The following is a 25,124-nucleotide window of genomic DNA, read 5'->3' on the forward strand; positions in this document are numbered from 1 at the left end:
CTAATTGACTAACAACCTACTTAAAAATAACACAGAGGATCTTAAATCTTATAATTTACGAATATATTAGATATATTAGAGTTTACAGCATTGTTCTCAAAAAGTCTCTTTTTCAGACCACACGTCACATAACTTTGTCCTTGGCACTGGTCCCTTGACGGAAGCTTCAATAACTTCTTGTTGACCAACTCGTTGTCCTTGAGTTTGTAAGTCTCCGGCTGCTGGAACGTTCTTGACTACTACTTGGGTCTTGTCTACAACGGAGGTATCGGTTGAAGTGCTTTCCGAAAGTCCCTGTGTCATACAAGATAAAAGGGTTGACAAAGGAGTTTGCAAAAGTGAGGCAGAAACCAATTATCCTCAAATAGTGCCAGAATTTGTTGTAGTTTCTCATGGGGTTTTCGGAAAACCAGTAAAACCACAGTAGAAACACGTGATGGGGTAGTAAAAAGACAGCGAAAATTAAAACATAGACTAACACTTTCTTCGCTGTTTTTCTTCTCTCCTTGATTAGCCTCGCTTGGTGAGGCTGCAGCCCACCTGGGAATAGGGAAATATTCCTGGTGCTGATTATTAACTGGCGAGCGATCATGATGTATACGATTGCGATTGTACTGAATGGAATTACGTAATGGATGAGAAACTTGGCGAGAACTACACCCTTCGCGTAAGCCAATCCGTACTCCGCCGGGTATGGGTAGCAAATCACCGCTGAAGGATTTGAATTGATCACTCTGAGGTGGGCACCGATCGCAGAAGGCACAGAGACAAATATAGCGAGTCCCCAGATCGCTAAGACTGTTCTGGTAGACTGAGACAATGTCTCCTCTGAGACTCTTTGTCTGATAGGGTGTTTTATCGGGATATATCTTCTTGCAGAGAGAGCAGCCAAGGTAAATACAGATACACCAATGAATATATCTTTTGTGGTCATCGACAATTTACAAAGGAACGTCCCAAATGGCCAATACTTCACAGTGTACAGTATAGAGGTGAATGGAACACAGGTGATGATCACAAGTAAATCCGCTAAAGCTAGACTGAAGATGTAAGTGTTAGAGCTAGATCTCATGGTCTTATGACGGAGAAAGGTGATCACTATGATTCCGTTTCCAACGACTCCCAAGATGAATATGATGGCAAACAATACAGGGACATAGTAAGTCTCGGGTCTTTCTTCGTAAGGCGGGAATGCCGTGGCAGGTTTTCCTGTGCCCTCATGTTCACAAATATTGTATTTGGTATGAGTGTACATGTCTGATTTAATTCACCTTAGAATCTCATCATATCGGGCTGTGATTTTCCAAGGTGTTTACTATACAGACGGGGTAGAAGCTTGGGACGTCATCTTCTTCAAATGAGTCAAACGAACATAAGCTTTTGGAGATTCGCCTGTTACAAACATATTTTGGTATTAACAACAGATATTTTTATGGGTATGCAATCAAATTTAAATTTCACAAAGAAAGAAATTTTTTTCAAAACATTTTCTTTTTTTACTATGTCATGTGAAACCATTCAATTCTAAGAACTAAATTGAAAAGGCTGGTTTTAAAACAGTCAAATGTAAAAATAATAAGTTAACAAGAAAGCCGCTATATTATTTAGGAAGAGGTATTGTAAAAAGTGATGTTACAAGTAAACAACATATTTTTCAGTACTGTTGTATTTATATAAGCTGTACTAAGTTTTGTTTACCTGTATACCACTAAAAATATAAATACCCCCATCGTAGCAAACCTTCTTACTAAGAGAATTTCTATTTTCTTGATTAAATTCACTTAAATATATTAAAAATGACATTAGGGTAAACGAGTACCTACATTTGTTGCTACAAGGAGGGTTATAAAGTGTGTTTTTTAGTTAAATATCAATTGCTTAGTATAAAATCAAAACATTTGTCAAGTTTGTTCAAAATTAATATACATAAACAAGCAAAGGATATACATGATTAAAAAAGTACCAAATTTCATCAAAATTGGATCATTTTTGCTCGAGTTATCGCGCTAACGGGTGGTGTTTTTGGCCTCTGGGGACATCAAAACGAAAAAGTAAATCGGTCCCGTGTCCAGGTCTTACCACGATACTAACAATAATAGCTTATAATAGCTCTATGTAGAAAATTCGCTAAAGGGTCAGAACAATTTGTCATAATAATGGCGTAATAGTATTCGTACATATTATAACCATTGTACTGAAGCAGACGTTCCGCCTGTCGAGTTAGACCAGCAGAATTAAATTCTTTTAGCCACAAATAACGTAGTAAATCCTCCCCAGAACGTCAAACTACTGATGTAATCTTTTCTCTTGTACTATTTAACGGATACTATAATCGTTGAGTATGAGTTTAAAACAAGCCCTTAGTAGTACCCAATATTACCTAAGCATGAGTATACAGTTTTCTTTCATAATGGATAATGTCAATTAATATTTCACAGCAAAATACCCTATCTAAAGAAAATTGAACCACATACGTTTTTTATATATTATAAAATCGTAATTATTGTCTGCTTTAAAGTTAGTAGTGTACGAAGCTTTAATTTTATAAAAGAGACGACGAATACTAAAAGAATACTCGTATGGGTCATAAACATAAACAAATTACGTTTTTGGCCCGAGTCCTATACTAAATAGCATTAAAATATTTAGAGAGTTCCATTTAAACAATGTTAAAATAATGTTTACTTTTGGGCCAAAAACGTCATTTGTTTATGTTTATGATCCGTACCGGGTCTTTTCTAGTATTCGTGATAGAGACAATATTGCACTTATCCACTTATAATGTAAAAGTAGTGAAGTGGTTGTTTAGCACATCTTCCAAAGAAAGTTGCCACAATATTTACACGATGTTTCGGAATCAATTCCACTGTCGACTGCATATTTTGACAAAACTCTCCCTCCAAAATGCCTTATGGTTCCGTATGTTGCTCCAATAGTTGTTTAGTTAAAATGGTAAATAAAAAATGTGGGTTGAATTAATTCTCGCGTGATCTAGGGCTTTCTAAATGTGGCCTTGTCCGTTATTTATAAACATAGCTCTGACCAAACACTCAGACTCAGGCTTTTTATGGACTCTATGCCTCAAATTACAGTAGACCTTATAAACAATCGAAATTAAAAAGGGCACATTAATACTCTAAGCTATGTGGACGGTAAAATGCAAGTTAAAAAGAGACCGCTAACCTCTTATTTTTAGAAAAAGAAAATAATGTAAATACTACGTATTTTATAAGCTGTAGTTTCTGTTTATAAGTGTACGGCAATTTTAACATAAATTACATGCCTTGAAAGGAGAAAAAACTAAAGCTTGCTTAATTTTGATGTATTGGTAATACAACTTTCCCATTATTATATCAAATCATGGCTTTTCAGAGTAATGCAATAGACTCTCATGTATGTGTCAAAGTTGAAGTCAATTATTTGAATAAAATGGATTATAGTTTAACCAAGCAACCGTCAGAGTGTGCTTCTGTCAGTTGGTGATTTCTGCCGAATATTCGAACTGTTTAACCAAGCCAAAGTGTACATAGAAACTATATATTATAGTAACTTAATATAATAAAATTATTTTTAAACGTAGAGTACTATTTCAGTGGTGGATTATTTTATCCTAATTGAATAAAAGAAATTAGCTAAAGTTTATCCATATAGTTAGAAGTGTGTTAAAATGGTAAGATATACAAATAAACTTTAATAAATGACAAAACAGTAACCCTCGGTTTGACAATCCCTACTCAATTACTGTGAAATAGAATAACGGGGGATCATGCTTGAATTGTCTTAGTAAAGTTAACCTAATTGAGATACTTGAGCTTCCACTATTGGGCACACAGATTCAATTACCACAAAATGTTAACGGACTCGTTACTCTGAAATACTTTAGACAATTCAATTTTTTATCACACCGTACACAGTAGTTATTTTCGATGACAGCTGTCAAAAACTACTGTTTCCCAATATCTTAATTTAGAGAAAGGTGTAAACAAAAATCTGGATTCTACCATTATATATAGATGATTCTTCATGCATATTTTATAAGTAACTAATGATTCACATAGTTCAAACTAAAACGTTGGAATCATCTAAAGTATTTAATTTGTTCACATAAATGTGTATAATAGTATTGCACACTCACACTTTTAAACATACATATATGTAGGTCTATTGTAACTACATCCCTAAAAGTATTTTATTTGAAGTCTGACCCCTCTCCTATTGCAGAGTAAGGTTTTTACAGCCTTCACATAAAATCTGGTAGGTTTGGATCTCTTATTAAACAGAAGCGTATCCCTTGATAGAATAGTTTTGTATATGTAGTAACCTATTACATATAACATATTTATATTTATCGAAAAGACATACATATTTACAGCTGATAATATGAAATCCTATTAGTGTCATGGGTATTGTTATATCGTTGACTATTGGATACTGAAGTAGTAAATAGTCAAAGGTCATATTTAACAAGACAGCAAAACGTGTTTAAAGGTTTCGAATAATACGTGCAACAAATAGTAAACCTTTTAAACCCACTTGGTAGGTTTCTTGAATTGCTGAATAGATGAGACGTTGTGAAGAATTAGAATAAGTCACATAAGAATTGATTATTTCATCGTAATCGGCGTTTTAATGATTTATATTATCTATGACTTCAAACTTACAGCTTAAGATTACGCATTAAATAAAATAGCAGCTCATATGCGTGTTGTATGTGGATTTGCCGATAAAAAAATTAACGTTGAATATAATGTTCGATTTCCTTGTTTAAAGTTCGTTGTTGGTAATATTGAGTTTACCAAAGTGAAAAAATACTGCCCAAAAATAACTGATCAACAATGTCAGAGACAAAGAACTTATTTTTTTACACGCTTCTTGAATATATAAAACACAAGTACGAAAATGTGGGCAACCTATGCATTAACATAATATACTTGTGCCAACTTCTTAGGCTACGTAAAACATTCACCTTTTCAGTATGAAGGTTATGACTAAGAAATTGTTACTACTGCGTTTACTATAATACTTTTTAGAACTTCGTTATACAGGGTGAATAAAAAGTCAAGACCCCCCCCCCCTCTTATATTTTGTCAAGTAAATATACAGAGATAACCTTTTGGTGGTCGTGCAATCTTAGCATGAAGTTTCATTTTATGGTTTTGAAAATTTTGAGTGTTCCCCAAAAGGGGGGATTTGGGGGGCAACTAAACACTTTTCAATGTAAACCCCCTCAAGTGACACTTCGTTTTGAAGTGTTTACAAAACTTAAAGAATAGTGAACCCAGAGTTCACTATCTCTTCTCTATCCAAAATGGTAGCCAATATTACCATTAAGAACCAATTTTAACCATTGATTTTCCACAAAATTTGACAGGCTACCATTTTAAATACAGAAGAGATAGCGACCTCTCGTTTTCACTATACTCTAACTTTTTGTAACCACTTCAAAATGAGTAGTCACTTGAAGGGGGTTTAAGTTTAAAATATTTTTAGGTACCACCCAAATCTCCCCTTTTGGGAGGACACTCAAATATTTCAAAATCATAAAATGAAACTTCCTGCTAAGATCGCACGACCACCAAAAGGATATCTCTGTATGTTTACTTGGAAAAATATTAGAGGGGGGGTCTTGACTTTTTATTCACCCAGTATATATTTTTACATATTTAAAGGTTCGTGTATAAAGACATTTACAAACAATCCATAACTGGTAAATTTAGAATATTCTTTTTACGGTCAAGTAGTTTAACGTTAATAATCACATTTAAAGTATTCTATTTACACGCTGGGATCTATTTATACAGATTTGCCACTAATTATCTAACAAAAGTTATACTTATTCAAAGAGGTCGACTACACAAACATTGTTCACAATGTTTTGACACAGATATTCATTAGTCGCAGATTGTATAATTACATGGATAGCTAGGCCTTCATGTACTCTCCAAATTGATAGAGTTATTCGCTGGGGACGAGACGACCTCCCATGAAGTATTTAACTTTGTTTACTTCGTTGAAAATAATCAGACGCCAGGATCTGAACTGTTGCAAAATATATTTGCCACAGAGCATTCATTGACAATGGTTATTTGTATGTTTTACTAAGCTTTGCCCTGGGATTGGATGTTCACATTATTTCAGGAGAGGTTTAAATTTTGGAACATTTTTTATTAGATTTTTATATAATTGGTTTGGTGAGTTTTTAAACCCTAGACCTCCCTGATGACTAAGCAAATTTTCATTTACCTGGCTAGAATTCCACTAAAATATTACCTTAAAAAATAATCATTTTATATTTCATTTTGATTACTCTTGTAAACACTATTTTTCTTGCTTAATTCAACAATGTTATTGGAAAAGCTGATTCGTAGCATTGTTGTAATAGCTATTTACTTTACAAGTGAAGTAAGAGCGTTTTTACATCACGCTTATGAATGTTGTTTAACTAGCGGAAGCGAGTTGCATAATTTACCTACCTGATGTAAACACGCTCTTGCGTAACGTGTAACGTACAAGATTTTACCTCACCCGACAATATACAGGAGGTTATGAACAATATTTTTTCATTATCCATTTGACTCATCTTCCAACAGTGACGTTTATTTACAAACTAAAGCTAGGTTGAGAAAATTCTTCAAAACATAACAATAACATTCAAGAGCACAGCTGATTTCTAGCGTTGAACGTCGTTCGCTCCATAGAGGTATATTTTTTTTAGATAAGCACTCAATGTTATTTAAATGGGTTTCATTACCTCACCGAGTGAGTTTTTCTTTCAAATTTTCCTTCACTCGAGAAGTAAAGAAGTTGTATACATCACGCTTGGTATAGGGAAGTTTAACATGGCGGGTTAGGTTAAATATATAAATAGCCTCCTAAGACACCAGATATCCGTTGCTATTCTGATATTTTTAAGATGTTCTGCTATCTCAGTCTAAATGTATCTTAACAGGAATAGAAATTGTTTCAGACCACTCAGTGGGTGTTATGTTTTGCACTCAGTGTTCTAAACACTTTGAACTAAATATAAGATCTTACACACAGTTAAAAGCTACACGCATTACATTGTACTTGCATCGTTGGTTAGTTAAAACGAGAGTAGTATAACTAACATAAAAAAATAATAATTCTTGATTCATTAACACTAGTTGTTCCGCACAAAGAGGTGTGTGTGAGAGGTAATGTGAGTCTATAAATATAGAGATTAATTGACAAACATGTTTGCCAATCAATATAATAGACAACATATTTCTTATGTATATTTAAAGTAAACTAGCTGTACCCACGGGCTTTGCCCCGTTTAACTTCATAAGTATTCGCATGGCTCAATCACGTCTTGGTTGAAGTTCGTTCGCTACGCTCACTCACCTTTAGGTTGGAGCTCTTTCGCTGCGCTCACTTGTTTTCAGGTTAGCTTGTTCGCTACGCTACCTCGCCTCCAGATGATGTTTGTTCGCTACGCTCACTCACCTTTTGGTTGCAAATTAGCTGTTGTCATAAATTTTAAAAAGTAATCCCTTTTATTGTTTATAATACTTTGACAAAGGTTATTATGATTTAATATTTAACATTGGAGAATTTAAACGTTGTTAAGTGCACAGGTGTGCTGCGATTGGGGTTTAATACATTTGGACTTATTTAAAAGTAAAATAGTTTTCTGTGCTGCACTCTGTAGAAACACTGTGGCACTATTTCAAATCATGACTAATTCTAATACAGAATGTTGTTATTATTCAAACCTACAAAACAGTTGGTGAAAGTAAACATCTGCTTTTAAATTATATTTATTTGTAAACATTCTAGATCAAAAAGTCTGACATTGGCCCACTTAAAACCCTCTGGGGCAGAGCCCTTTTGACGGATCTGCACCAACCTTCACTCGAACCATCCTTGAAAGATGCTTAATAATGCCTGAAAGTTTCATTACAATCTGTATAGCGGTTTCGGAGTCCATAACGTATATACACATATATATACATACATAGTTCCTCTATTATAGATATAGATTACAATGAGGTTTATTAAATACTCTAATTTCACCGCACGCTGTAAATTAAACATGTCATTGGAATTTCTTCCATTTGTTTTCATTTTATGTTTATACTTTATTGTTATTTCGTCACCAGCATGGCAACCCATAAGGACCATACTTTTTACTATTATTTTATTCTAAATTATTGTTGTGCCTTTTTTAGCCTATTTCAATTTATAAAGAAACATAGTTTACATCTACAGGAAAATATTTTACTAACGGTATTCGTAGATTTTCAATGCGATGTATACGAGCTGAGAAAAGAAGTTTTAAAGAAACGTGCTTGCCTAAAGTATAATTGTATAGAATGTTTACAGTGTATTAACATCAAATTGATACAAATAAAGCTCACAACTAGAGCGTTACAGATATTATAGTTTACACTAATTTAAAGAACATTTACTCTTATGACCTGATTATATACTTATCATTTTAACTACTTGAAAACTAATTCAGCACATTTTAATTTTTGCTGTTTCAATTCAACAGAATATGTTACAACAAAACGTAGTCATTCGTGGTTGGCGGTCTTCTATGTAAGAGGTCAAGGAAATTAAGTCTACACGAGTTTTTAAACAAGTTAGGCAACTTCCCACACCAGGTTTAAGTGTATTGCAAGTTAAGCAAGTTTCCCCAAGAACGATGGGGAAAGTTGCTTGAACGTGACCGATGTTATTTGAGGAAAGGAGTGGAATTTCGGTGTGACATCCAGTAGAAAATAACTGTGATCTTACAAACAGTTTCAGTACACATTTACACAACGTTGAACACCATTATTGTTAAATTTGTATGTTTTTTTTTAGATATGTAGTTTTTTTTTCGAGATATGTAGGTACTTGAATTGTTAAATATTTTTATGTTTAATTAGATTAAGTTATACCAATGTAACATTATTTTAGTTATCATTTAATGTCAGGTTAAGTGTAAGAAAGGGCCATGTGGCCCTAACTTTGCCTGAAAAAAAACGATTTTCATTTCATTGTTTATACAATTAACGCTCCACTGCAACCAGTCTCATACTCCTTTAAATTCAAGCTGGGTCTGTGAGTCTTTTTGATAGGTCCTATTAATTGCTCGATATGATTGTTAATCCATTCACTTCTTTAGTTATTACTTTATTCAATCAAAATTCCATCTTTTGTTTTGACTCTTTTGTTTTTGTTTTAAAAACTTTTAATGAGTATCTTTTATTTGAAAAATTGTTCATAATAAATTACGTAATTTCAATTAAACAGACGTACCTGGATGGATCCAACCATTAATTATAAACTAACCAGTTTTGTACTAAGGAACTACCCTTTGGGCAATTTTCTAAGCTTATAGATAAAGTGCCAATAATTTAAATTTAGCTTCTCCGATAGTCTCAATTATGCGTAGTTAGCAATTCACATTTCCGTTTTTAATGGAGTTTATGAACGTTCAGTTTTTTATGGTTTGGGCTTCCTTAATTATTTTCAATACGTATTTATTTGTGCATGTATTAGAAACATAGTAGCATTTATTTAATATAAATATACATGGTTAAAAGATCAAAGTTGTTCTTCAAAACACTGTTAACATTTAATGAGATAGGGTTCTTTAAAATAGAATTTATCAAATAGAGGTAAAAGTGAAATCCCAAACGTCTTGAATAATTAATTGACACCATCATCTTTTACCTTTGACGTTTCAGTTATTCAAGGAACCATTTTAATTGGTTGGAACTTACTAAGAACGATCCAAACTGAAAAATCACTAAATATAAAAATTATAATTAAAATACTGCTATTTGAAAACGAGTTCCTTAGATTTGTGAAACAGTGTGCATACATAGTCAACGATTTATTTTTAAAGTAATACGTTTTACTGCAATTATTAGAGGTTTAAAAATAACGTAGAATACCGAAGTCTTCTAACCCTAGGTCCCGCAAGAAACGCATAATAGCATGAGTTGTTTCGATGTCGATTTAAGTTTCTTTTCGTTTCATTTATAAAAAAGCAAAGACTAGTTGGAGTTTGGAGTTACAAACTGTAGAGCATCTTCACTTATTCCTACTCTAGAAAAGTATAATATGTCGTTATCACTTTCAGTCTTTCATTAAATGTCATGTTCTTTAAACGTGTACGTCTAGCACCATCGTATGTTTATAAGCATACAATCAGCTTAGTAATTTACCAATCAGTATCTAAAAATTGTTTGGATTCAAATTGTACGAGGAAGGTTTTTTAAGTCAATTCCTACTATGATCAACCAAGGGATCTACCAAACACAATTTTTACTTGCTTTCATGAATAAACTAAGTAATACAAGCGTTGCTGCTAAGGCAATTAATTACCGAATGAGTGTATGGCAGAACAATAAATTAGGTTGTTTGTTGTTCATAGTTTTTTATCCTACCCATATCTTGTAAGCTTAACCTTTTAATTTATAAACTAAATAAATACGTTTTTTATTCATCATTATGACATTTCGGAGTTATGCATAATAAAGAGTATGGGCTTTGTGGCTGATATAATTTTATTTTATCAGAACTTGAATTCTTCATTTCCAAAGTACACTTAATTATATCAATCTATTCTTTTCAAATTTATATTTTCTAAGCGCTAAAAATAAATAGCTAATGATATTATTTTTGACTGTAATTTTTGTGGGTTATTCTTTCCCTCATAATCATGAAATTATTAGGCAAATTTGTTTATTAATTGATTTTTTTATTTATCAGAAAACAAATTCAATACAAGTTTTAAATAAAAAAAATATTGTGTGTCTGTTTAAAGGTACCACCAATTGCGGTTTTAGCAATTAGGGGCTGTAAGCTGATGTAGGAATGAAATAGTTCAATTTTTCAAATTTAGATTTTATATCTTCAAAATATTAAATTTGTTCCGGGTTCACACCAATGGCATTTAAAGGACGGTAATACTGACACTTTGGTGAATATATGTGAAAGCTCTTTAAAAATGTTCATTAGATTGCCGAAAATTGAACTCGTTCCTCTTGGACCAAACGCTGAGACGCTAACAATAGGCTAGCAACACACTAATGTTAGGGCCTATACTGATACAACACGTTGCTTCTTCCCTACGTGGACTTTAAAATAAAATAAATGCCAGGACATATTTACTCAAGTCAATTTTATCATAAGGTTCCTCTTCAATGTACCACTTTGTACAGGCATCAGAGTAACATTGTATTTGGAAACAACCTTATCAATAATTTATGTAGCGTAATACGCTCATTTACTATGTAGCTCTTGCTCACACAAGGCCTGATCTAAGTAAGACAGTTTCAATTAACAATACTCTTGACACCTATCTCTAATTAGTGCTCTAATATTAGTTTTAAGGTAGACAATTTACTAACGTGGAAATAGCTATTTGTGTGTTAGGAGCGTATTGACTATTTCTGCTCGTAATACACCCAAGATTTTTCCTACCACTATAATAACTTATAATAACACACAGATTAACCTTTTAGATTATAGTACCTGGGGACCAAGCCGTGGTTTGGATGTTTATTTCCATTGTAAAACTATATCGAGTAATATTCAGTGTAATCTTTGCTCAATAGTTACAACCGATGTTTTTCCCTTTGTGCTGTATTTTGTAATTTGCTAATATACTGTGTGTGGATTAAACAAGTCACTTGTTTACTTTTCCCTTGTTATTTTGTTCAACCAACAAACATGTTTACTTGGCAGCCTATAAGGCCAATGATTTTTATATTCAATATATTTCATTTTTGTACGTAATTAGATTTTGTTCGAATGCAGTTTAAACTTTTTAGTACTGCAGTTTTAACTGCATTAAACACGTTTTTAGGCCAGAATTTTTTTTTTTTTTTCAGAATATAAAGGAAATCGTTGAAGCCGTTTTCGAGATATTTTTGCAAGCATACATACATACAAGCAAACATTGCTCATATAAGAGTATAGTGTAAATTTCATTGCAGTTATGTTAGCTTTTTAAGGCTGTGTTGTTTGCTTAATGGTTGTTAACGTACAGGATACAGGCTGTGGTATGTATAAAAACTGCAACTGTGAAATCAGCTGATTAAGCGAGCAGGAATTATACATTCCCGCTCTAGAGCGGCAATGAGTTTCTGCTTACTGTTTGAAGGCATGACAATTTGTTCCATGAAGTGGTGGAATATAACATTAAACGTATTTTCTTTTCATAAACAAAATCAAATTAATATAAACAAAAGCGATGCCTGGGCTTGTGTTCCATTAGAGTAAAATATAAGATCAAAAAAGGACAAGAATCTTAAAAACTAGATGTTATTAATAAATAGTTACAAAATACAGAAACAGGACAGTTCAGATATAGAGTACATATTATATCGATAAACAAAATATAATATTGTAGATGTTAAATAAATAGATATATTTAAATATATATTATATATCAGAAAATTACATTGTGATGAAAATATTTCGAAGATTCTTGGAAATGTAAAGACAGACGAAGTGGGCTCTTGGTTGAAATGATAAAGCATAGTTAAATGAGATAATAATTAGCACCTTAAATAACATAATTGAATATCTTATTAATCATCAGTCAACATTTCATATTTTTTTCTTAGTTTTGAAGATAATTAATTGAGTTTGCTCTATCATCAAGATATCAACAAAAAACACAATGTTTAATAAGCTAATAATACAAAAAATAGCATTAATATGATTAATAATTTTTCTTTCGGTACAAAAGAACACCCAACCTTTACAACGAATCACAGCTAAATGAATGGAGGTGGTATGTCCGTCGAGCCTCTTTGAACCTTGATATACTACTACTTTCGATACTATCTACTTCCAATACTATCTACTTCCGGCAACATCGTTGGAGCTATGCTCCATGGGGAGGGCTTCTGTAACTGCGTCAAAAAGTTCACCGAGGCTAAGAATATTCTTCTAATGCTAAGGATATTCTTCGGGATGAAAAGGTCGGTCACGATCGAACACCGTCGGAAGAGAATAAGAAGGAAAGTCCTAGTGGCATAGTTAAAAAGGACTAGCCCGAAGTAATGTGCTAAACAGTTCTAGGCTATTGTCCTAGTCCTAGTATAGTAGTTTTTTAGACGGTAGTCTGGAGACACCGAACCCGTGGGAGTCCGGTATTACTGAGAGCACATTGAGCCTTTCAGTTTGCGTGAACCTCCTCCCCCAAAAAAAATCAAAGCTATGAATTGGAAATCTTTGAAAGTTGAATTATTCAATGCTGCCATAAGAGTAGTTTATAAATTGTTTAAGTTCAAATTATTTAATTCATAAGTAAGGGGGCGATATTTTTATTGTTGATAGTAACATCTTTATAGGTTATGCATATTGATCACGTTACTATAAACGTTTTGAAATGTACGTACAAATAAAGCGACGTGTTAATCTATTACACATTTACTAGTAGTACGCTTATTCTGCGCGTAATGGGATGAGTGAACGTGAGCGCAACAATGGAAGAGTCCATCCGCACCTAGCCTACTTACCGGTGTCACTGGTGAACACAGTGTTATTTGTATAGGCAAATCAACCAAATCTCAGTCAACACAATCCTAACTTCTCGTCCATTACTTAACCAAAGTCATTGGTAATATACGTAATGGATTTCCAACAGTTATCGATAGGAGGTAAATCCATCGTTCCTGTACAAAACGTCTTTTGATTAAATGAAGCCTATTTCCTTATTTGTTATGAGGCCTATCATAAACAAAACTAAAACAAACTGAACGAATCTAACTTAACCTAATTGCGACAGCACGGTGTAAAGGAGTCTTCTTAAAAATATCGTATGGCTTATAATGATGATATATAACACATACTAACGATAGCGCTATTATATCTCCTAAAAATGAACATATATCCAATATATGTTTATCTAACTAACTAATGAATCTAAATGCCATAAACGGTTCCCACACTCCGAACTGCTTGCCTTTACCACTTCCATCGCCACTACCTACGTCGTGGACCTGTTTCCCACCCTTCCCTCAGCATTTTAGTAGTGCATGTACATTAATCTAACTGCCACAAACTGTTCCCACACTCAGAACTTCTCGCCTTTACCACTTCCTTCCCCACTTCCTATGACGTGGACCGGTTTCCTCCCTTTCCAGAGCTTTTTAGTATTGCAGTTGCATTAATCTAACTGCCACCAACGGTTCCCACACTCCACACTCCTTGCCTTGACTACTTCCTTCATCACTTCCTACGTAGTGGACCTGTTTCCCAACCTTTTCATAGCATTTTAGCGAATTTCCCATATAGGGAATAAGCTATTACCGTAGGTCTCATGGTAAGACCTAGACCCGGGACCGATTTACTTTTTCGTTTTGAGGTCCCCAGAGGCCAAAAACACCATCCGTTCAAATTCATATATATATATATATATATATATATATGTGTGTGTGTGTGTGTAGCGCGATAACTCGAGCAAAATTGTTCCATTTTTGATGAAATTTGGTACAAACGTGTAAACCTACATTTATTCGAACGAGTTCGCGAACCAGCATAATCGGACCATGGGATCAGGGGTTTATGGGGGGTTTATGGGGTAAAAATGGGTTTTTCTCATTTTTGACCCTAAAAACTTAAAATTTCTAAATTTCTCTCTAGACCATTTTGAAGAGCTTAAAAAAAACAAATAATTTCCTATATTGAAGTGTTTTTGAATGTTCATTGACTACGGGGAAAATTTAAAAAATTGTAAATTTAAAATTCCCATGTTATTCTTATGGAGAATAAATAAACTGTTCTAGTTTGCTTGTTTATGGATATATTTTAATCAAATTTGGCAATTTGGTTTATTTTATACTAAGCTATCAATATTTCAATTGAAAAAACACATCTCAACATCTTCCCCGTAGCAGCAAACCTAACTACTCACTAAAATTAATGTTATTTAAATAGGAAATAAATCTGAAAATTTATAGGGAATATTTTAGTAGAAATCAAGCCGGGTAAATGGAAATTCGCTTAGGATGCAGGTTTGCTGCGACGGGGGTATTAGTATTGCAGATGCATAAATCCCACTGTCACAAAGGGTTTCCACACTCCGCACTTCTCGCATTGACTACTTCCTTTATCACTTCCTACGTCATGGACCTGTTTCCTTCCCTTCCCATAGCATTTTAGTATTGCAGGTACAATAATCAAACATTCACAAAGGTTTTCGACACTCCGGACTGCTAGCCTTGACTACTTCCTTCACCACTTCCTACGTCGTGGACCTGTTTCCCTCCCTTTCCATCGCATTTTAGTATTTCAAATATATTAATCTAACTGCCAATAACGGTTCCCACACTCCAAACTGCTCACCTTTATCACTTCATTTCATTCACCGCTTCCTACGTCGTAGACCTGTTTTCCTCCCTTCTCGTAGCATTTCAGAATTGCAGATACATTATTCTAACTGTAACAAAGGGTTCCCACACTCCGGACTGCTCGCCTTGACTACTTCCTTTACCACTTCCATCGTCGTGGACCTGTTTCCATCCCTTCCTATGGCATTTTGAGAATTCCAGATACATTATTTTAACTGTCACAAAGGCTACCCATACTCCGGACCCTCGCCTTGACGACTTCCTTTATCACTTCCTTCGTCGTGGACCTGTTTCCCTCCCTTCCCATAGTATTTTAGTATTGCAGGTACATTATTCTAACTGTCACAAAGGGTTCCCACACTCCAGACTGTTCACCTCGACTCCTTCCTTCACCACTTCCTACGTCGTGGACCTGTTTCCCCCCCCCCCTTCGCATAGCATTTTAGTATAAAAATGGACTAACATCTTTGACTATTTAATAGTAAATGCCAACATTAAATTGAATTAAGTAAATAGCTGCTTAGTACTAAATACGAGTATATACATTTGTAGTGTAAATGTGAATTGACCTGATCATAAAACTGTATAACTGCCGACTAATATAGTAAAGTTCAATTTATTATTCTGAAAGTTGTGAAATTATGATGTCATATATATTCATAAACGTCAAACTCTTTACTCCATGAATGAAAGAGCTTATAGGATAAGTCGTTCTCTCTGTCTTAAGTAGACGACAAAATTGTTGGTCGCAAAACGTAAACAAATAAAAAGAAGAAGAAGGTAGCTTCTAATGTTATTCTTATGGGACGAATTTAAAAATGTTTTTTTAGGGTTTTATAATTACTACTGAGCGGAATCGTCTAGAATTTTAATGGGGTATTCCCACTGGTGTCATAATTATGTGTGCAAAATTTGAACGCTATAAGTGCAACGGTTCTTGAGATTTGACGCGAACACACTCACGGACTCACAGACAAGAGGACAACTTTTCTCCGACTCCGCTATACACGATACATAGATTCGTTCACTTCGTTCACTCATCTATTATGTTTATAAATTAACTAGTTGTGTAAGTAATATGCAACTCATATATATATATACTAATACGATGAGTTGTGGATGTTTTAGAAACATTATCCTTAGATTACGCTAAACGATATAACCACAAGATCAAATGCTGGGTTTAGAGTAAACAAAAACTTTATATTAAATCCCTGGAGCAGTGTAAAACTATGCTTTGATCAAACTTGTTGCTTTTGATCTCCTCTCAAAAGCTAGATGCTCTCATCGCGCTGGTTTAATTTGCAGTTTAAATTCATAGTTTTTTTTCTTTTTCATAACTTTTGGATCAGCACTGATATAACTGGTTTTTTTTATAACTTGAATAAATAAAAGTATTGATAACTATAAATGGTTAAAAACTATCGTTATTATCGTATTGTATACTAACAAAATCAGTTTTCACCTTGAATTGTATTTTCTCTACCTTCTCCAAGAGTAAGTTAGTGATATTTTTTAGACTGGAGTCGCTGAGAAAATGTTTATTTATGTTAAAAATACATACATACATTACGTCATCTACACAGATTCTTAATCATGAGAATCTATCCTCTCTACAAAACTAAATTTGATAAATTATATCTCATCATGACATCTAAAAATATCTACAAAGATATGGCAAACATGATTTTCAATCAATTAAAATAATCAAATTATCTCCTGATAGTAACAACGGTATTAAAAAATTGTAAAGTACAAATATATTAGTTTTAATCTGTAATCAAACTGTAGATTATACGCTTATACGTAATTATACGTAACTAGCTGTACCCGCGGGCTTTGCCCCGTTTAACTTCATATGTGAGCTCGTTCGCATGGCTCAATCACGTCCTGGTTGAAGTTCGTTCGCTGCGCTCACACGACCTGGTTGAAGTTCGTTCGCTACGATCACTCACCTTTACGGTTGGAGCTCGTTTGCTGCGCTCACTTGCCTTCAGGTTAGCTCGTTCGCTACGCTAACTCGCCTCCGGGTTGAAGTTCGTTCGCTACGCTCACTCACCTTTTGGTTTAAAATTTGCTGTTGTCAAATATAAAAAAATAATAGTGCTGCACTCTGTTGGTAATCTTTGTAACTTTAATGCTATTGAACATCATAGAACAGAACTAACTTGTTTAATTGAAACAGCTGTTAAGATTCATTAATTCCAATTAAATATGAGTACTCATTAGGTTAACATGGGAAACTCCAGAGCCACTGGGGTGGAGCCCGAGAGTCCGATCAGAATAAAAACCACTTAGTTTTCCTATTTAATGCCTAAAGAATCAGTTTACCAAATTTCAGTCTCCTAGGTAAGTGGGAAGTGGGAGAATTAGTGATGAGTGAGTGAGTCAGTCAGTCAGTCAGTCAGTCAGTGAGGGCTTTGCCTTTTATAAGTATAGATAATTGTACGTAATTATACTTTTTGTATTGAAAGTTTATCATGGATAAAACACACTCCATTATAAGTTGGTAATAAATAACCTAATTCATAAAAGTTGTGACTTCCGTCCAATAGTCAATGATAAAAGTAAAAAGATGGGTCCAACAATGACTGTGTCTGACATCTGTTTAGTTCCAGGTGGGCAATTCAAAATGTTAAACTGTGTACCATAATACGAGTGCTACTTCAATGGGCATTTGCTACTTTGTTTCTGTTTTTAAAAAACTGTATATTATTGCTGTTTCTAAAGCTCTCAATGTTTCTTGACAAATTGTTCATATCTTAACTGCTTGTTTCACTGCTTGGTGGATTGAAAGTAGAAGTCATTTTTTATCTCCTCTAGAGGAGGAAACATGTCGAATTTTTAGATTAATCAAATTAATTTTCCTTGTATATGACTCATTTTCTGTCAACAATAATACATCTTTTAAGCTTAAACTTTACATTTTTCTAAAAGGTTTTTAAAAATAAATATAAAATCTAAGTGAGGATTTAAGTGTAATAAAATTTTTCTTTACAGTAGGTATGGCAGTAAAATAACTATCGTCAAGATTCCAACTGAAAGCGATCTTAAATTAATCACAAGCATTCGTTTGATATATACATCATCCATAGGGTCCATCTAAAAAGGTGTCCACTATAAATTTCAGACAAGCCATTGATGGTAATAAATATCAGACCTTCAATGATGAAATAAAGATGATCCATTACCACTAAACTTAACTTAAAGTTATCCAAAGATATTTTAAATATGTTTTGAACACATAATGTACCGAAACCAGAATTCACTACTCTGATTAAAGTTTTACATTCATCACAATATTATAATAAGAGTGGAGATGTTTGTACTATGGGGCATTAAAAATAGTACACAGTTTTCACCAGACGAGCCGCCATTTTGAAAAGAATTTAGATAGTCAAATGCTAATCATCCCAATAATTATGTGTTAATAAGAGCTTTAATATTATGTATATTATGAGATATTTTTATTTTTTACAATTTTTATTTGAACTATTGAATTTCTGGGTTTGGTGTATTCTGTAAAAAAAAAAAAAAAAAAAAAAAAACATTAAAGTTTGTTCAAGTTATTTCTAAGGGTAAGTCTAGTTAGAAAATGTTTTATTTAATAGTTTTAGTACCAAGGGGTTGTTTGAAGTCAATATAGTGGGCATCTAACATGATTCACCCAACATAATTATTTTCAAGGATTAAGGGTTGATTTTAAATTTGTATTATACACGATATATATCGTGCCTAGCTTTATTAATTTGAATATCACCATATTTTTGTTTTTGTTTAAAGAAGATCTTTATTACACAGAAAATTCTACTAACTTAGTAGACTTAGATAATTCTCTAATAGATGGACACACTGTTTATTGTGGGCTACAAAGCCACTGAGTTGTATTATCACATAAGTAAAAATACATAGATTATTGACAAAGTTTTAATCCTAACGCTTACAAAATAATTCTAACTCCCTAGTCCAGCAGCGCTTTTAACAAATACGACTCATGCATAACAATTCGGTCACCAGGGAAATTGATCCAACCACTTAGATACAACCAGTACCAGTAATCAAGCTTTCTAGGGAGAACTTCAAACAATGTTGTATCATAGAATAAATAACCAGCAGTTGTACTGCAATAAAGCAAAATTTAAAAAACAGGACACATGCTTACCGAAATGTATTTTATTAACTTTAGGTTAATCCATTTGAAACCTAATCCATTTCCGATAGTACCACTTGTTATTTGAAATTTTTATTAGAACAGTAAAAGTTTAAATTTTGGGTGAAATAGTAGTTTTCGTTACCAGTCCCTAAAGTAGGTTTTTTTTTGGGACGATATCGTGTTTAACGGACGAGGCTTTGCCGGGATCGGAAATTCGATTAAGTCGCAAAAAAGCATTTTAGGACGAGTTACGAACAATATTTTTCATTACATTGTTATATATTATGGCGGAAAATACAAAATATAGCCAAAACTGTTTGATTAAAAAGGAACGTTTACTTTACCAAAAAAGTTTGTTTTTATATTGTTGAAGTATTTTAAAGGATCAGAACAGCTGATTTGTTTTTAGATAAGCTTAGACATAATCATATGATTCCAGTCCGTAAAATGTTACCATTGACTATTGGATGCTGAAGTATTAATAGTCAAAGATTTTACGGACTAGTCAGCAACAAGCTATCTTTAGGGACTCAAGACGATCCGTAAGATACCTGTTTTTGAGACAGTGTAATGAAAAAATATTTTCTTAAGTTGAAAATTTACTTGTTGTAGCCTTTATTTGTATTGTTTACATTTGTCAGAGAATACTGTAAGGAGCACACAAATCATAAATACTATTATGAAAAGGTGTTCGTAGAAATACGTTCTTTGAACTGCGCAAGATGTAAAAAGCAATGAATAACAACTTATCAAAGCTCCTTGTAAATTCGTCTGAAAAGCTTATCCTTCATCGGTGAAAGCTCTCAACGTATTGAGACCGAAACCTTTCAGACCGTGAAAAGGAGTTTAAACTTATGAAAGATTCCAGTTATGTTAAATATACAGAAATGCATAGAGTAATACTTAGGCTATAGAGTGTCATCCTGTGTTATTAGTTTTGGTTTTTTCATAAACAGCTTGGAATAAATAACTAGGCGTACAATGTAGTTGCCTTTAGCAATACTGTGCAGCAGGCATGCTAACCAAATAATCTTGAAATATGTAACTACGAATTGATCATTCCCAATATTCATAAGTTCACATGTCTTTTTGCAGTGTCCAAAGTCAATGCTACATCTGTTTCAAGTAAATAGGATTTCTGCTTGCAGCTACCAAGGCATTACATGTTGTTCATAGAAGTGGGATGTCTATTTGTAGGATCTAAATTCAACAATGCATTTAATGGGTCATTCATTTTGAAGTATACTCTGTTCAATATATTCTGTTCAACATTATGAAACTGATTATTCTTTCCTTCTGTTCTGTATTTGTAAAGTGCTTGTATAAATTGCTAGTAAAAAACATATGGTCATAACTCTCTTGTTAACCTTTTTATTGCCATCTTGCAAAAACCGTCATAGCAACCAATCAACCCAAATATGTTAAATTTCTCAACGAAGGGAAAATCTTTGTAGTCCGATTTGTTCCATTTTAGTTTTACATGTTTTATTTTAGTTAGTTACTGTGACTGTGCTAATTTCGTCCAGAAAGCTTCAGCCGTTCAGGAGGAGTGTTTGGAAAACCAAAGCAGGATAGTATAATAGCCCAATAAACAAAGAATCTGGTTAGCTGGGTTTGAAATAAAGTAGTTAGAAGGCGAAACCCCGATCTTGAAGGATTGCAGTAGTCTTTTGATGGCTCGAATCTGCATCCAGCTTTCCTACATCAGTATTTAATGAATAGTATTGACTAAAGAACCAGTTATCGTAATCGTTAAAGGATATACACTGATTATTTCACCCCATTTTACAGTCACCTTGTATTCAGATTAGCTTAAAACACATAAAGTTTTGTTGTCTTGGTGAGGCGATTGTGTTTATTTTCTCAGAAACTTTAAAACTTCAATAAAATACTGCTTCAATAGTTCAATAGCTTACTGCTTGGGTAGAATATAGCCGCAAACTTTCCGTATCAAATACGATGTCAGATTTCAATCTACATTAATCTTATTGTGCCAAGTTTACCCTAGTTTATGTTATGTTCGCAGTTTTATACTTTAATCGCTAGTGTTTGCTTTACTGCTTTTACTTAAACATTTGACTTCTTTTGAAATTTTCACCGTGTTCAACCGTGTTAGCAATAAATTAAACTGTCCAATAAACTTAACATTACAATGGTAGTTTGGTACGTTTGGAATTTTCTGTGATAAAATTCTAGCGTCTAATGGAGAAAAACAATTAATGCACGTTTCCACATACACGAATTTGCAAAATCAACCATTACTGTAACATTTCTGATGTTGTACCTACATTTGTGTTTTTCTTTTTTAATAGAACACATGGAATTTATTTTTTTATGTACACAATGTACTGAGATGATTTAGTCAACGATCTGTTATTAGTAGTAAATGAGACGATTTCGCTGCAAAAACTGGGTAATGGCTGGTTCTTATGAACTGCAGTTTGGTTTATGACAACAAATCTGTTCATATTCATTTATAAATAAATGACTGAACTGTATTTAAATTCCAACAAAATAAATTCAGACCACTAAAATGTGATTGAAAGTGCCTTAAATTAAAAAGAAAATTTAAAGCCAATCGTTTTAAGAGAAATTTAAATCAAACGGATTTTTTAAAATAGGATTTGAACCTTGGAGTTTTAGACTGTTAACTTTGAATGCTTACCACTTTACCACAATTCTGTGATGCTATACCTGCACTAAATAACTTCTTGATCAGCATTGTACGTGTTATTAAATTTGCGGAAAGTAAATCAAAGATACGTCTTATAACACTTAAAACATATATATATATATATATTGGACACTCCAATCATCATCAGACCCAATAGGCGAATGACGCACGTTGTCATTCGCCTTTTGGGTCTGATGATGATTTGAGTGTCCAATCGAAATCGATCACCACTCACCATCTTTTTTGTATATTTACCGTCTTGTGAGTAACAGTATAAGCGTAATAGCTATTTACCTTACAAGTGTAGTAAGGGCGTTTTTACATCACGCAGGTGAAGGTTGTGCAACGAGCGGAAGCGAGTTGCATAATTTACCTAAGTGATGTAAACACGCTCTTGCGTAACGTGTAACGTACAAGATTTTACCTGACCCGACAATATACAGGAGGTTACGAACAATATTAATCATTATCCATTTCACTCATCTTCTAACAGTAACGTTCATTTACAAACAAAAGCTAGGTTAGGAAAATTCTTAAAAACATAACAATAAAATTCAAGAGCACAGCTGATTTCTAGCGTTGAAGGTATATTTGGCTCCATAGAGGTATATTTTTTTAGTTAATCACTCAATGTTATTTAAATGGGTTTCATTACATCACCGAGTGAGTTTTTGATACTTTACATCACTCGAGAAGTAAGGAAGTTATATACATCACGCTTGGGATAGGGAAGTTTAACATGGCGGGTTAGGTAAATATATGTTTGAAGTGTTATAAGACGTATCTTTTATTTACTTTTCGTTATATCTGCTTAAATTATTTCTTAAGTTTTTTTAATTCAGATAACATTTCTAAACAATACCTCTTACCAAAATACTGGAAATCATGTTATTGAGAAGCTTTTATGTGAAGGCCTATACAATGACACTAGATCAATTGAGCGGAGCGAGTGAAGCCCATAACGCTCTTATGCTACACTTACGCCTTTGCTTTTTCATGCAGATGAAGTTAGATTTGCTAACGCTAACTATGATAATTTGTCTGCCGATTGTGTGTGATTATTATGTCTGAAAGCATAAAAAAATACGTCAATAATAACACTTATAATAATATATTTACCCTTGTACTGTTTAGGCTACTCACAAGACGGTAAATACATTCAACAGATGGTAAGTGGTGATCGATTTCGATTGGACACTTCAATCATCATCAGCCCCAATCGGCGAATGAATAGGCCAATCGAAATCGATCACCACTTTCCATAATTTATATGTATTAACCGTCTTGTGAGTAAACAGTATAAGTGTAAATATATTATTATAAGTGTTATTTGTTGTGGGTTTTGTGCTTTGAGGTAATTTAATAACACGAACGATGCTGATTAAGAAGTTATTTGATTATTTTGTGTCTGAATTATGCCATGGCCCTTTAAGCTACTCTTCCAATTCGTTTAAACTGGAGTAATCGGAGTTTGCAATACAAGAATCAAACTGAATGGCCTATGTTTCACTAACATAATGCATTAGATTGTTAGAACCTAAAGTGACTCTTTTTGACCAGAGTTAATTGGGAATAAACAATAAGTGGTTACTTAAAGATATTGGATTATTGTACTTGCTCCGCTTAATATTGCAAGACTATTGTTTAGCTAATACTGTACACCAAGTTGGTTATATTAATAAATCCAATGAAAGTATGGACACTGAGGAATGATAATAACAATTTTAACTAACAAAAATTGAAATAACACCATTCATCGTTTATGAAACAGCAATCAACTATGTGTAGTAAAATTAATGAAGTATTTAAAAAAATAATTAAAAGGCCTATATTTTCTGTTTACCACCTCTATAACCAAAACAACATTAATTTCACATTCTCACCGCAACAATACATTTAGTAGAACATTGGTGGACGAACTTTATGTGTGCTTTACAACACATCCCCGCATGGCGTAATAAAGTATCGAGAGTTCTGGGAAATTTATTTCAACGTTCCTAATCCATTTGTCGTCTCCATTATTTAAATTGCTCCGGTCAGCACGAAATTGGCAGCCTGGTCATTCGCGTCACACGTAGAAATTCCCGGTATTGGCGGAAAGTCGCTATCAAATGTGTGACCTTTTACATTACATTGTTTTACACATTTATCGTAAAAACCTATACATCCACTATTTGGTTGAAAACTAAATGTATTAACTACTCTTTGATTTAGTTTTTAAAAAAATCCGTAGGCTACCTTATATGTTTTATAAGCGGAGATGATGTTTAAAATTATGTATGATTTAATTTAAAAAGATACGTTTATACTAAAGTGCATTTACTGTACCTAAAAAATCCTTCTACATTTGAAATACTGTAAGGGTCACAATATAAAAAATAATAAAATAACGTTGTTTTCTATAAAAATTGAAATGTTTACCCTAATTGTTCGTTGTAGGCAGTTTCCTTGACCTGTAGCTCTTATACATTTACTGTAGATAAAAACAATTATTAACAAACCCCTGCATAAAATTAATCCAATCTAACTCTATCTAACAAGGCACAAATTGTCATCAATATAAACAGAATGTTAACAAATACATATGGTTTTCACTGGTAACAGCTCTAAGTGCCACTTTACATGTTCCATATTGAATTAATTCAGAGTGATTAGTCGCTCTCGCTTCAGGCACAGTTGCACTATTGAAACAAATCTGAATAATTGTAAACTGTACAACTTTTAGCGAATTTCCCTATAGGGAAGTAGCTATTACCGTAGGTGGCACGGTAAGACCTAGACCCGGGACCGATTTACTTTTTCATTTTGATGTCCCCAGAGGCCAAAAACACCATTCGTTAAAATTGTTATATATGTATATATATATAGACTTATATATATATATATATATATATATATATGTATATATATACGTCCGTGAACGCGATAACTTGAGTAATTTTTGTCCGATTTTGATGAAATTTGGTTTAAA

At 33.3% G+C, this 25,124-nt stretch overlaps 1 protein-coding gene across 1 annotated transcript in view; it reads right to left on the reverse strand.

Annotated features, from left to right (window-relative positions):
• Positions 1-58: 58 nt before the first annotated feature.
• LOC128990987 (neuropeptide CCHamide-1 receptor-like) overlaps positions 59-25,124 on the reverse strand; it is a 37,876-nt gene continuing 12,810 nt past the window's right edge. The window contains exon 2 of the mRNA XM_054413678.1: positions 59-1,392. Within this exon, the coding sequence (XP_054269653.1) occupies positions 167-1,255 (1,089 nt within the window). The 5' untranslated portion in view covers positions 1,256-1,392 and the 3' untranslated portion in view covers positions 59-166. The remainder of the gene's footprint in view (positions 1,393-25,124) is intronic.

This window comes from Macrosteles quadrilineatus, unplaced genomic scaffold (assembly GCF_028750875.1).
Source record: "Macrosteles quadrilineatus isolate MER2022 unplaced genomic scaffold, UCM_ALF_1.0 Scaffold_3__2_contigs__length_128488019, whole genome shotgun sequence".
Taxonomy (NCBI): Eukaryota; Metazoa; Arthropoda; class Insecta; order Hemiptera; family Cicadellidae; genus Macrosteles; species Macrosteles quadrilineatus.